Source organism: Callorhinus ursinus, unplaced genomic scaffold (assembly GCF_003265705.2).
Source record: "Callorhinus ursinus isolate GAN/ISIS: 27379988/994484 unplaced genomic scaffold, GSC_fseal_2.0 scaffold1, whole genome shotgun sequence".
NCBI classification, from domain to species: Eukaryota; Metazoa; Chordata; class Mammalia; order Carnivora; family Otariidae; genus Callorhinus; species Callorhinus ursinus.
Window position 1 is genome coordinate 45,423,410 of NW_027397063.1, and position 15,034 is coordinate 45,438,443.

Consider the following 15,034-nt stretch of genomic DNA (forward strand, 5'->3'; position numbering starts at 1 on the left):
TGGGAATTTCTGGGATTAAGGGTCACAGAACAGGAAGAAGAACAGGGCACGGTGAGGATGAAGTAGAAAAGAAGCCGTGGCCATGAGGAAAGGGGACAGAGTGATAGAAATAGGCTGCAGGGAATAGACCCGGAGCTCACTCATTGAACAAGTGTTTGCTCACAACGTGCCAGGCTCTGTGTCAGATCCTGAGATGCCATGATGAGTGTTATGCAGCCTTTATTCTCTGTTAGAGTCAGGCCACTTCCTTGTGGCTTATCAAGTATATGGAGTGCGGTTGGGACCCCTAGGGAGCACCTCTCTCAGACTAGACAGGGCCAATAGAAGCCTGAGGTGAGATCCAAGCTAAGCTCTGAAGCAGGATTGAGGCCTGCTGTGAGGGGACAGTAGAGCATATGCTAAGAGGTGAGAGTCCATGGGAAATTCTAGGTGATGGCATGTGGCTCCCTGTGGGCAGAGCTTTTAATGTGGTAACAGCAGGGAAGCCCAAGCCATAAAAGCAAGCAGGGACCAAGACAGGAAGAGTCTCCTGTGTTACATGAAGGAAGAAGGTTGGACTTTTTCCTGAGGACATTAAGGGACTATTTAAAGAGATTCATGCAGGAAAAGAACCTGAGCAGACATTTGTGATGTTGATAATTGAAGTCAGCAGAGCTATGGTCAAGAAGGCCAAGACTGCTCAATCAGTGTGGTGGGGATGGAGAGGAGTGCACCACATATACGAGGCAGAAGGGGCAGAACTTGGTGAGTGGTTAGATATCTGGGCAAGAAGCCATTGCAAAGATTTGTATTTATGGTAAAGAAAAAGAGATATGTGTACACTTTCTAGATATTTATGTGAAGGGGAAGGAATGTCCAGTTCTCTGTGCCGGGCTCTGGCATACTTCTCGGGTATATGGCGGAGGCAGAGGCCTGGCCCAGACAAGGTATTTTCTCTGAGAGGCTCAAAATCAAAGATGTGAGTGTGAATAAGAGTGAGGTAGAGAAGCCAGAGCCTGTGGCACAGTTGAAATGAGTTGGGGTTTGTAACCAAGAAGATTAGGAATCCAGTCAGAAGTAAAGTGCAAAGTAGAGCCCATGAACAATGTTAGTACAGGCAGGCCAGTTCTTGGACTGCTAGTGGCATGGCTTGGGGTTAGGCAGTCTTCTTGGCTTGGTGGCTGGAGGCCAGTTGGTACAAAAAAAAGAGGACTAGCTAAAGGGGTCATGGGGACTCAAAGAGGGCTTTAGCCTTGAGATTGTGTATAGACTGAAGGAGAAGGTATTAACTAGAAGGAATAGTTTATTGGTAGTTCATCAAAGAAAGAAACTGAAACACTGGTGGCCGAGGGTAATAGGATGGGAGATTAAAAAGCACATAATGAGAGTGAAAGGAGTTGACCTTGAACCTCTGCCTTGGAGAGAAGATAGGAGAAGAAAGAAACAAATTTTGGAATTGGTAGGCAATTGGGAAAGTGTGGAGCTTCGGGAGAATTCACACATACGAAGAAGACCCTCCTGTCAACCAGTAGGCAACATCATTTTCTTAGAATGGCTAGAGTTGTAGTGGAGAGGACAGTATGGAGAAGTGATGGAAAGCTCTGGGGGCAGAAGTCCCGGTTTGAATCCTGGCTTCTCCTTCACATACTGGCAGAGTGGCTCAAGCATGTGGCTGAAGCTTTGTCATTCTTAATTTCTTCATGTATAAAAGGTGACCATTAGAGTACCTTTCTCTAAGAGTTGTATTAAGGATTAAAGAAGTTAATTCCTGTGAAGCGTTTAGCATGTAGCAAACATTCAATAAACTTTGTTCTTAGAAGGCAATATTGTATAGTGGTCAAGAACAAGACTCTGAAGCCAGACCTCCTGAGTTCAGGTACTGGCTCTACCAGTTACGTGCTAGCAGTGTGATCTTGCACATCATATAATTTACAAACACAATGCCTAGCTCATTGGGTGACCAGTAAATACGTGTTCAACTGCATTAACAGTAAACAGGGAGACTCCATGAGTTTGTCCTCTTGTGATTCAATGTCTTGCCAGTGTGATAGCTATGTCCTACCCATATGACAAATGTGTAGAATAAAAAACCTTTGTTAATTTGTAAACTAAAAGAAGCAAACTCTATGTTATATGTGCTTCAGTTTTCTCATCTGTAAAGAGGAGATAATAATAGTACCTACCTCTTAGGCTTGTTGTGAGTTAAGACAATTAACAAATATGAAGGTCTTAGTTTCTGGCCCAAAGGAAGCAATATATACAGAAGCATTATATTTATGGAAGCATTTTACATATGCATATATATCTCATTATTACTCTTATCTTCACTCATCATCAGTAGGGGTTGAAGAGAACCTGAGAATTCGTAATGGGAACTGTGGGTTGGGTAAGACTGGATAAGACAAGTGAGAAAGGATTGCTGACGAGCCTGAAGATCAATCTGGGATTGGAAACTGTGTGGTAGCGTCAGACCCGGGGAGCAGCCAGCACGCCGGGGCAGACCTAGAGAAGAAACATGGTTGGACGAGTTCAGAGTTGGGGTTTATTGCAGAGAGTGGTGAGCTGAAGGTACTAAGACCTGCTATTTTGAGAGAGTCATGAGAGTCATTGACAACCAGCCAGAAATGGGAATAAAGCTATTAGAACATGTGTTTTCGGACTAGTATGGACGGCTGTTTGGTGGTGACTTTGATTTCGTTACATTTATTACATCTCCTTGTCAATTTGCCTGTTTCTGTTCTTTCCCTTTCCCTTCTGAACAACCTTTCCTAGGTTCTTATTTTTCCTTCTCTGCCTATTTCCTTTTCAAGTCTTATCTCTCCTGCCTTTTAGCAAAACAACATAAAGATAAGGATAATTAGGAAGCATGAAATATCGTTTCTGTGTTTGCTTCTTCGTGTATTCTCTGAGCATCTACTCCCTGTCTAGCATGGGGGCGTTTGCTCTGACGGAGCCAGAAAAAAACATCTGGCATGTTCATTACCTTCAAGGGTCTTTGTGGGAAGAATTCACATGAAATCATTATGTGTACGTTGTACAGAAAAATGTTAATTGTTGTACAGTCAAGTGTCAAAAAATATGGCACAGCCATTAAACGTGGGTGATGAAAAAGGTGCTTAGGAGGGAAAGAGATATGAGCTGGAGCCAGTAAAGGAAGCTTTTTAGGCATGGGAGTTCAGAGACGCTTGTAGAGAAGTGAGAGTGGGGTTGTAGGGTACAGTGTGCAGGCCGGGGAGGGCAGAAGCGCGGACAGGGCAGCTGTGGCAAACGGCAGAAACCTGCTGGTGGGGGCAGAGGTGGGTGGTGAGCTGAATGGGAGGTAACACGTAACGCTCACAATGCATAGTTCACCAGGGGATCGATAAATACGTGGTCAGCTGCACTGAGAATAAATGAGGAAGAGACTCCCATGAGCTTGTCCTCTTGTGCTTCAGGTTTTTGTCAATGTGATAATTATGTCCTAATCATGTAATAAGTACATATTAAAAAAAATTTGTTAATTTAGAAACTAAAAGAAGGTGAATTCGTTATGCTCGGCCTGTTGAAAAATAGGAATTTGGTGACTTTCTGATTAAGAATGTAAACATCAACATAAAATTATAGGAAAACAGAGAGGTGGGCTTTTTGAGGTACATGGTGGGGAACATGTCCTAGCCTGTTACTGAATTCTATACGTAAATAGCTTTTTCTCCCTACGCCACCCCTTGTCTTGGTGCTTTATCTCTTTCAAAATAGCTATTGTCTCTCTCTCTAGCCTAGAGCAGCATGCATTTTGAGAACTGTGTTATATTAAGCTCTCCTAAGATTAAATGTCAGGGAGCCTAAGTATTTGGGATCTTAAAATACATATTCCTTCATGAGGTAAGGGCACAGGGACCAGAACTACCAGTACAGCTAAGCCCTTCTTTGAATAGTGGGTGCCTTATTAGTATTCATGAAGAACATATAGATAACATCTTGACAGAGTTAAAGTTTCAACCTGAAGAGCTACTGCTTTTCAATAAAGAGTGCATTTAAAGACACTCTTTGCATGAACAGAGTGAATTGCTTCTAGAAGGGAGAGTATTAACTTTATTGAGTGAGATGTTTTTCATTTAATCTGTCTACAGTTTAGAATTGTCATTAGAATTACAATAAATAATAAAGATTAGCACATGTAAGGTTTTTATCTTCAAAGAATTTTAGAGTTAATCTAATTTGTCACCTGGAGTCATCCGTGATGTGCACTTGCTTTTCTGCTGTGAACCCTGACAGTGTTCACTTTCCAGCCCCTCAGTGCTCCCTTTTGGTATTTCCATGGCCCATAGAACAAACAGCTAACGGGCATTCCCAAAGGCTTTACCTTAGACCCCCCTTTCCTCCGTAAGCCTTTGGACTCTTGAGTTAGTCCTCCCGGTTCTAGTGCGAGCTTTTCCTCTGCTCACCATGTGACCCTAAGCAAGTTACTCAACCCTCAGCTTCTTCAACTGGGATTTATAGTAGCACCTGCCTCAGAGGGTTCTTATGAGGATCAGATGAGATAATGAATATCAAGGACATAGCAAATACTATTTAATGAATATTAGCTCTGTATTAGTATTGTTTTAAAAATTATCCATAGGAACACATCATTCTGGGAAGTTGTTATATGTGGTTAAGTGTTAGGTGAGGAAGTGACAAGACCTACCGTGTACCAGGTTCAGGGCTACCCCCTGGGACAGAAAAGGAAGAAACCATGGCATCTCCCCTCTAGACGTTTGCAGCCGGGGTTTTTTTTTTTTTTTCCAGGGGAGGAGAGGTTCGCATAGATAAAACTAATTGTAAAGCACTGATAGTGCTTGACCTAATAAGATCAAAAAGGATCAAAGAGCACAAAGTGATGAATTTTTATTTAAGGTTTCTATAGAAAGCTTTAGAGAGGAAGGCGTATGTGACCTGGCCCTTGGAGGATGAGAACTTCTACGGAAAATGGGAACATGGTAGGGTGAGCTAGGCTTCAGAGCTGGGGTATTTGCCAGTTGCTCTGTCAGCGAACCCCTGTGGGAAGATAGAAGCAAGGTGTGCCTTGAAAGCAGCAGGACTCCCTGGAAGGAAGATTTTAAGCAGGTCAGTCTAATTTGTGTGGAACTCTAGAGCTACCGCTTTGTCACGGTTTCTTTGGGTGGTTTTTCCTCTTCTCTGTAGACTTGAGAAAGTGGTGCAGTATGGCAGTCTTAGTGGGACCCAGGAGAGGCCTTACTTGTGGTTCAAATGTGTGGTGTCTAACAGTGAGATTTCATGGGCCTCTATTACCTTCCCCTGTCTCACTGGGTCTGAAGTTCTGTTAATATGATTTGGATGGGATTTTATTGGACATTTAGGAAACAGCTTAAAATACCCCTGTGGCAGCCTTAAATTCACACAGTGTTTTAAAGACTGAAGTGTACTGATTGCCAACGTTGTAAGACAAGGTGATGGAAAGACTAAGAGGATCTTATTCACAAAATTTATGACGGTGCCAAGGAACTGTTTCTGACTGTATATCACTCAGACAAAGGAAAGGAAACTTTCCATCTTTCTTTTTCAGTTTCTGAGTCTGGGGATTCTATCATCTGGGAAGCACATGGACTGTGGTTAAATGGGAGACATGTGTTCTCTTTTGAACAGCATCTTCGGCTGAGTTTAAGCAACAGATGCTGCCAGTTAAAACCCATACTCCCTCTAAAAAGCTCGTGGGAAAAGGGAGGCTTTATCAACATGGAATGAGAACTTTTTGGGCACCAGATTCTATGCTGGGTATTATATGTATACAGTGTTCTCAACGTAGAGCTGTTACTGTTTAACATAGGAGGAAAGATCATCAAGATTAATAACTTTACCACGAGTAGTTAGTGGTGGACGAGGGATTCTAAATGAGGCCTGCCAGGCTCCATAATTTTCTTTTAAGTGTGGTGTTCGGTTTGTACTGTTTCTTCTGTGATATTTCTTCTTGAAACTTCTCATGAAGTTTGACCTCAATAAAGTCTTCATGAATGGGCTTACTTTCAAAGAATACAGTTAAATGAAGTTTTTTCCAATTTATCACCACGTTGACTTGTATTTAGTTCAGAACAATTATTATCTAATTAGAGTCACTCATCCTGGCATAGGAAAGGTCCACATGGGTTGTTGTTACAAGATAAATAAATGTTCAGTATTTTGGATAGGGACCTTCAGCTTCTATCGTTTGACAATCTCAGCAGCATAATTTGATGATATTGAGTCTTTCAAGTAGAGTCCACTGACAGGTAAATAACCTGATTTCAGTTTTCCTGGAGTTGCAGTGCAGAATGGATGACCCCTTTTGAATAAAGTCTGCCAGTTTCATTTATTTCATATAGATTGTTAGCTTAATTTGCTCTTGGTCAAGGACAAGAAGCCAAACTTTATAATATGTGGGGCTTTTAGTGGCAGAATAATCACAAGTGTGGGCCTCTGTGCCTATCAAAAATTAACAGTCTTCCCTCCTCCTTATTGTTGAAATAAGAGGAGTCATAGGCTTAAGTCTCAAAAATTCTGCCTTCTTTCCTTCTTCATTTTCTTCATCTTTTCTTTCATTCTTTCTGGTTTTCTCATTATTTCTGAGTGATAATCAGGAGCATCGTTTCCCCTGATTCTTGCTTTCTTTCAACAGTTTGAAAACAGACCTGTAAGGAATTAAAAAGTAATTAGACAACTATAAATTATTAAAGTATCAGTTTATAGTTTGAGGTATTTCATAGTCAATACATCAGTTATACTTTTCCTGTCCGAAATATATCCAATTCACTTGTGCACTTTTTCATCTTTAATTTATGCTAAAAATATTTCTTTCACTCTTACTTTGTTCTAGGTACAGTGCTGGGGATGTTGGTCTTATTTCTTCCACAGCTCAGGGGGCCTGATGGTTCTCACGCACCACATGCCACCTTGGCCCGTGTGTCACAGTTACACGTAGTTTTCAGCACCCCCTTTGTTTCCCACTCAGGAAAGAATATCTGAATTCAGGGGAATGAGAGAGATGGGGGTTCATTTTGAAGCCATTTGAGTGTATAAAAACATCACCATTATTTAGCGCAGGGGTTTCATGTGGTTGCTTGTAACAACCCTCACAACTAACTGATCTTGATGTTCTTCTGGTGAACCAGGATGCTTCTGAGCATATAAAGGTAAATAGTCTTGGATTAAAAAGAAAAGGCTTAGTAAGGGAGATAGGATGTACCCAAATAATTGTAATTCAAGGGAAAATGTGGTGTCGTTAGCAATACAAAGTCTAGTGGATTTCTTGGGGAAGGAGAGATTAATTTGGGGATTATCAGCAAAGACATAGAGTATCTGTAATGGCATGTCAGCTACATTGGAAAGAAATCACATGTAAATGTGATTATTCTGAACCCCAAAGCCACATACATTACCATTCATTAATTTTATTCTTGATATTCTGTTTTCTCTTTGAATATTAAAATTTTAAACACACACATGTACAAAGGCACAGATACTTAAACACATTCACACATACTTAAATAGCATGATCAAAATCCTTGAGACTAAAAGATACATTTTTCTCCAGGCACTGGCAATCACTTTGACCTCTCCAGTTGATATAGCTGCTTATAGTTTCCCATTGATTTCTTTTGCTATTTAAAAAACGCGTTATCTAAACAGATAGGATCACATGGATGGAGTAGAATGCTTCTGAGCTGACCTCCACCCATGACACACCCAAAGTACAACTGTATATGGAACATCTCTCTCTGAAGACTTTACCTGAAGACTAGCAGCTCTTCCACAACTACAGATAAAAAGGAAATGTCCAAACTGAGAAGGAGAGGCGGGGCAGGGACACAGTAGGGATACCACCAACACAGAGGTTCTCCCTGAGGGGCAAGGAGATCCAGCCTCACCCTGGGCAGCCGCCCACCCTGGGCACCTGCCCCAGGAAGACGAGCCTTCATAACATCTGGCTTTGAAAGTCAGTGGGGCTTAACAATAGGTGAGGAGAGGGCTATAGAAAACTGGGACTCTGCTGTTAAAGAGCTCATTCACAAAATCACTTGCTCCAAGACCCAGCAGAGAGGCAGCGGTTTGGAAAGTATCAGGGCCATCCCAGAAGGATATTTGTTGACTACTTTTAGGGTTGTGTGCCAGAGTGGCGGGGATCCAGAGGAAATTTCTCCAGGAAATGGCACTGGAGGGTGCCATTTTTCTTTCCTTCTACCTAGCTGCTCTGTCGCTTGTGGGAACCAAGATATTCTCCATCTTACCTTGCTAGCACTATTCACCCCCTAACCCCCTGCATTCCTCTGCAGACTCACCCCAGCAGGCATCCCTCCAAAACAGCTCCTACCCTGCTGAGAAGCCTTGGCTGGGACTGGCAACCCTGCAAAGTGGCTCCCATTCTCCCCTCACCCCCAGGCAGCTCCTGTCCCAGCAAGAAACCTTGTCCAGGATTAGCACCGCCCACCCCTCCAGTGGATCTACCTCATTGCACTCAGCAAAAGGCCTTGGCAGAGACCTTTGACTGTGTCCTATTCCCTGCCTTGCTGCACCCAGCATACAGCCTCGGCATGGATCAAACCCCCCATGAAGGGAGACAGGCAGTCCCACCCACCGGCATGACCACAGCAGTCATGGCCAGGCCTCACAGCCAGCCACACAAGGGGCTGGCCCTGCCTACCGACACAGCTGTGGCCAGGCTTCTCAGTCAGCTATACTGGGGTCCAGGCCCACCCACTAGTGCTACCACAGTAGTCATGTCAGGACATTGCAGCCAGCCAGGCTGGGGGCCAGCCCCTTCTGCCAGTGCACGTGCAGCTGTCACAACCTAGCCACTACAGGAGGGTATACACAGCCCACTCGGGACACCCCTGGAACACTTGGTCCTGGTGACCAGGGGGTATTGCGCTTCTGGGCCCCACAGGAAACTTTCTATATGAGGCCACTCCTTTAAGACCAAGAGACTTAACTGACCTACCAGTACATACAAACAAACACAGAAAGTCAGGCAAATGTATATGCTCCAAATGAAAGACAAAACCTCAGAAAGAGAACTAAATGAAACAGAGATAAGCAGTGTGCCTGGTAAATAATAGTTCAAAATAATCGTCATAAAGATGTTCACCAAATTTGGGAGAAGAATGAGTGAGCCCAGTGAGAACTTCAACAAAGAGAAAGAAAATATAAAAAAGAACCAGTCAGAGCTGAATACGATAACTGAATTAAAAAATACACTGGAGGGGCACCTGGGTGGCTCAGTTGGTTAAGCGACTGCCTTCGGCTCAGGTCGTGATCCTGGAGTCCCGGGATCGAGTCCTGCGTTGGGATCCCTGCTCAGTGGGGAGTCTGCTTCTCCCTCTGACCCTCCTCCCTCTCATGCTCTCTCCATCTCATTCTCTCTCTCTCAAATAAATAGACAAAAATCTTTAAAAAAAAAATAAAAAATACACTGGAGGGAGTCAATAGCAGATTAGATGATGCAGAACAATGGATCAGTGATCTGAAAGACAGGTTAGTGGAAATCACCTCAGCTGAACAGCAAAAAGAAAAAAGAATTTAAAAAAATAAGGATGGTTTAAGGGACCTTTGGGACAGTATCAGGCATACTAACATTCCCCTTATAGGGGTCCCAGAGGAGAAGAGAGAAAGAAAGAGAAAACTTATTTGAAGAAATAATAGCTGAAAACTTCACCAACCTGGAGAAGGAAACAGATACCTAGGTCTAGGAATCACAGAGAGCCCCAGACCAGATGCATTCAAAGAGGTCCACACCAAGACACATCATAATTAAAATGTCAAGAATTAAAAGTAAAAGAGTATCTTAAAAGCAGCAAAAGAAAAGCAATTAGTTACATAGGAGGGTACCCTATAAGACCCTCAGCTGATTTTTTAGCAGAATAGTTTGCAGGCCAGAAAGGGAGTGGCATGATAGATTCAAAGGGTTGAAAGGAAAAAACCTAGAACCAAGAATAACCTACCTGGCAAGAACTGAAGGAAAGATAAAGTTCCCCAGCCAAAAATTAAAGGAGTTCATAAGCACTAAATCAGCCTTAATAAGAAATGTCAAAGGGACTTTTTTTAAGTGGAAAAGAAAAGGCCATAAAAAATGTTTTATCTCATAAAATATTGGGACCCCCATATGGGTTTAATTGCCACTCATGCAGCTCATCCTGAAGTGATTAATAAGCCACGAACATAACCGTTTCCTCTTCTCTCTGTATAGCATTGGTATTTTTGGAAATTGGGTTGCCTGTGCCGAGTTTTATTTGTAGATAGAATGAGAATTGTTAACTCATTCTATCAGTTCACAAGAAATCTTTGTTCCTTTATTAAGAGCATACGAGATAACTAATTCCATATAGAGTTTTCAGTAACTTTTTATGCTTTTGAGGCAGCCACACGAATCATATAATTATTTCAGATATTCAGCAGAAGTTTCTTGCTAAAAAGACCATGGGAACATGTTTTTATTTGCTCTCCCTCCTTCCTTTGATTAGTCATAGCATTTAATAAATTGATGAGGATTTTTATCAAAATGAAGATTTACATTTTTTTATTAAAATGAAGATTTTACTGAAGCACAAATAATCTGAATATTTATCAATGAAATGATTGAGTATATTGCAATATACTTTTATTTTGGAATATTCTATGGTTATTACAAAATGGGAACAGTCAAGATGTATTAACTTAAATGAGCATGAGCTATGCAAATTAAAATTTCTAAATGGCTATGTTTACTGGTATATTTGTATATAAAAAAAGGCACAGAATGATATAGTCCCTAAGGATATTTTAAAATTGGTCAAATAATAGGCAGACAGGTTTAGAGGGGCATGATTATTAACAGAAGAGAATTCAGAAATAGATTTATACACATATAGTAATTTAGTGTAGGATAAAAGTGGCATTTCAAAGGAGTGGGAGAAAGCTGGATTATTTAATAAAGAGCGTTGGCAGAATTTGGCTAGTTATTTGGGAAAAAAAGGATAAAGTAGACCCTTATCATCTTTATCAGAATCCTTATCTCCTGAATTATAGATTGATCACATATTAAAATTCCTTCTTGTAGTGAAGTCATGCAAGTTCTAGAAGGAGTTGTTAGTGATTTTTTTAAAATTTTGAAATGAGGAGGACCTAAGCATGACCCAAAATCCATAAACAGTGAAGGACAGAGGATAAATTTGCCTGTGCCGTATTGTTTTAAAGGCTTCCGAACTAGATGCATCTAGAAACTTTATGAAATCCTGGTTTTAGCAACATGGCATAACAAATTTATTGATACCACTTTGCAAGCATTTGGACCAGTGCACATTTACAATGACTCAAAAGGCTACTGTTCTGTGATTTCAGCAACTGTGTTTGTTTGTGTTTATAACTGTCAGCGTGAGCCATTTAAATCGATAACATCATTTGAATGTTTGCATGAGTATGTATATACAATGATTTGTATATTGTTACTTAAAATGAATGATTGAGAACTATTAAAACTAGGAAAAAGCTGAGAGAATGCATATGAGAAACTGACATGTATAGTTTACCTCTGGGCTCTCGGGCTGGTGTGATGGAGAATACAAACCTCATTTTGTGCTATTTTCACCTTTATAAAATAGAAATGTGTATTGTTTTTATCATTGAGAAAAAGCTTTCTTTTTTTTAAGTCATCGAAAAGTAACTTAGAATTACGGGCTTCTGAAAGATTTTATCACATCCATAGGCTGGCTACCTCTTAGCTATTTCAGCTAGCCACCTTTCAGGGGAAGAGAAACAGCCAAAAGCCTCAGGAGAAAAACTTTGTTACTGGATTTTGGTGCCCATTTAATGGAGAGGTGCAAAAGTATTTGTGACTTATGTCACAGATGGGTACAGAGGGCACTTATCTCGCTAAGTGACCTACAGTGACTTCATGCACTGGGTCCTTGGAGACTGCACACCGCTAGTTTTTAAAAGTGGTGTGTCATCTTGTGAAATGGTTTATTTTAAATCTAAAACATTTGATTCTTACAAAGTATTCATTTTACTTAATAATGCTCCAAGCTCAGATTTATCATAGTGTAGAATGCAACATTCACGTTAAATTGTTGTAATAAAAGAGGAGCCATCAGAGAATGTATGGAGGGCCACCTCCGGGAGCACCTTGTCTCTGGGCGCCGTCTTTTCAAATTCTTCTGATGCACCACTTTAAGAAACCCTACCCTGAGTAAATGCGAACAGGTGACTGTAACTTGTAATCCTCCTGCTGGTCTATTTGGGTTTTGAGTTCTGAAGTTATGGAGTGGAAGGAAGTAGATTTCATAAAAGGCAAATTTTATTAGCTCCATTTAGCCAAGTAAAATGAATGTTTGATTATGTACTTAGAATTCGTACTGAATCCAGTAAATGCCTGAGCTGGTAGATACTTTAGTCATTAGAACTATAATCCAATTAAAGCTAAGGAAGCTAAATAAACAAATTTTAATCAGATTTACTTTGATTTCTCTGTTTCTCTCCGTTTTTTTTTCCCTTACCGCAGGTCACAGTAATGAAAGGCAGTAATAGAAATAAGGATCATTCAGTAGAAGGAGAAAGGGCTGGAAAACGACCAAAACGAAAGTGTCTTCAGTGGCACCCACTGCTAGCAAAGAAACTGCTGGACTTTTCAGAAGAGGAGGAAGAGGAAGACGAAGAAGAGGATATTGATAAGGTAATTCCTCTGTTTAATAGAGAAGTTTTGAGTATTCATTCCAGAAATGACCGTGAACATGGATGGTGAGAAGGATGCATGTCTAAAAGTCTGTGTAACTTGAATCCTATTCAACTATTTAGTTTACCTTTTTATTCCAGAGATTGATGACTCCTGAAGTATCTGTACTTCTAGTAGTTGAGAGAATCGGATCCTTCTTCGGTAGTCTTTCTGTCAATTAACTAATGATTTTCAGGTAATACGGTAATACTCCAATGCAGTGGAGATGGGGGTATTCATGAAATTTGTTGTGCTCACCTGGCATTCACCCCGTTTGCGGCTCTGGCTTCTGTCTCCACTTCAGTCTAGCCCTGCCTCCGTAGACAGCCTCAGAGCTACTCAGGCCCTTGTCTCTGCCACCTGCACGGCATCTGGCAGTTTTCACCCCCACCAAGCCTCCTTGGTCATTCAGCCCTCCGCGTCCCCTTCTCTAGCCTCATGCTTGAGCAGCCAGCTCTTACTTAGAAAGTCACACGTTCCTCTCAGCCCTGGCATAGCTGGTTCCTCTTTTCCTCCCCATTCGGCTCTCAGGTCGAGGACTACCTCCCCAAGAGATGGGACCTCCTCGTGGCAGGTGTCCCTCCCCCCCAACGCATTCCGTGCCCAGGGAGTTCCTTCCTGACATTTACCATTTACCTTGTGTATGTCTGTCTTGCCGGACTAGAATATAAGCTCAGGAAGAGCAGAGTCTCGCCCCTCGGGTCCTCCTCTTGTTGGAATCCAGAATGGTGCCTGGCACAGAGCAGGTCTTGAATAGATCTGTGGTCATTAGAAGAATCAGTGAGTACATATTTTGTGTCACTGCAACTTTTATAAACATGTCTTTAGTATTCTTCAGGCCTTTGACATCCATTCAGTCTTTTGTTCTAGGCTTGGGTCAGCTTCCAGGAAACCATGTTTTCTGTTTTTCCTGTTTCTCAGACATCTTACCTGGATACCCTTTACAGTCTCTCTCACTGAGCTTTTTCTCCTCTTTTACAGAGAAAACAGAAGCCGCCAGAAGTGACTCCTTCAGCTTCCTCTACTCACCTGCATGCTTACTTCACTCCTTGCCCGTCTTTTCCTCCTCCTTTCCTTTTCCAGAGAAACCAGTGTAATTATTTCTGTTTGAGGAAACTGCCAGGTTTATCCCGATTTGATGATTCTGACCCAGTGGTGCTGCTTGGTCCCATGGTCCTTGGGGCGGTCCCCTGCTTCACTCCTCCTGCAGCACACCTCTGTCTGTCCCAGGATTTCTGTTTCTCTCCCAGCCGCACCATCCTACCTTCTTTCAGTTGATGCCCCTCCATTGTTCTGCCCTCAAGTATTGGTGTTCCCTGGGCTTCTTAATTTCTCTTGCCATCCTGGACCTTTTTCTTAAATGCTGCGTGCGCGATTTGGACTATTTACTTTACGTATCCACTTAGATCTCAGATCAGTACCTCAGTTTGAATGTGTTCAGAATGAAGCTTTGAAGCCCATCGTCCTGCATCTTCCTCACCTCAGGAAGTGGGGACCCCTGGCTTTCGGGTTGGTCAGACCAGAAGCCATGTCTGTTTTCTTTTGCTCAAGTCTCACGTCCATCCATCAGCAGATTCTCGGCTGTGCCTACTGCATGGGATCTCAGCTTGACTCCTCCTCAGCAAGGTCACCACTGGCTGCTTGATCCAGGCCACCACCATTTCTGGTGCAGATCAGTGTGCTCTGCTCTTGCCCTTCCACAGTCTGTTCTCAGCAGAGCAGCCAGAAGGATCCTTTCAAAACGAAAGGCTGGCCATGCCGCTTTCCTGCTTCATGAGGGCAGGGAATTCATAGGCTCATGGCTCGACCTGCACCACCTAGAACAGTGCCTGGTCCCTATCAGCGGCCCAGTAAACAGTTAACAGAGTGCAAGAATGAGGGGATTGGATTCCCTTCTTTCTCAGTCCACACTTGGTGATCTCATCCACTTTCCTAGTCTTGCCTCCTTTGTGTTCATACCTCAGGTCGTTATCGCAACCAAGACTTCTCTGATGAGAACCACCTCAAATTTAGCCGACCTGATACTAATCTTTCTGCTCTCTACCTGATGTAATTTCTCTCCTTTGAGAAAAAGCATTCTCTGTTGTGTGTGAAGGAGTCTTGCCACCGAAGCTAGAGACACTCTTACTTTTTTTTTTTTATATAGATTTATTTATTTATTTTAGAGTAGAGGGAAGGGGCTGAGAGAGGGAGGGAGAGAGAGTCCTACTCAGACTCCACCCTGAGCAGGGAACCTAACTCGGGGCTCGATCCCATGACCCTGAGATCACGACCTGAGCTGAAACCAAGAGTCCGACGCTCAACTGACTGCACCACCCAGGCGTCCCAGCACTCTTCCTTTTTTAACTGTTAAATCCAGTT

The 15,034-nt window shown here is 42.3% G+C and overlaps 1 protein-coding gene across 13 annotated transcripts in view; it reads left to right on the top strand.

The window, feature by feature from the left end:
- Nucleotides 1-15,034, top strand: part of BBX (BBX high mobility group box domain containing) — a 272,926-nt gene that overhangs the window by 157,996 nt on the left and 99,896 nt on the right. For all 13 annotated transcript variants that reach the window (XM_025873745.2, XM_073892937.1, XM_073892927.1 and 10 more), the window contains one exon: nucleotides 12,464-12,634. In XM_025873745.2, the coding sequence (XP_025729530.1) occupies nucleotides 12,473-12,634 (162 nt within the window). In that variant the 5' untranslated portion in view covers nucleotides 12,464-12,472. The remainder of the gene's footprint in view (nucleotides 1-12,463; nucleotides 12,635-15,034) is intronic.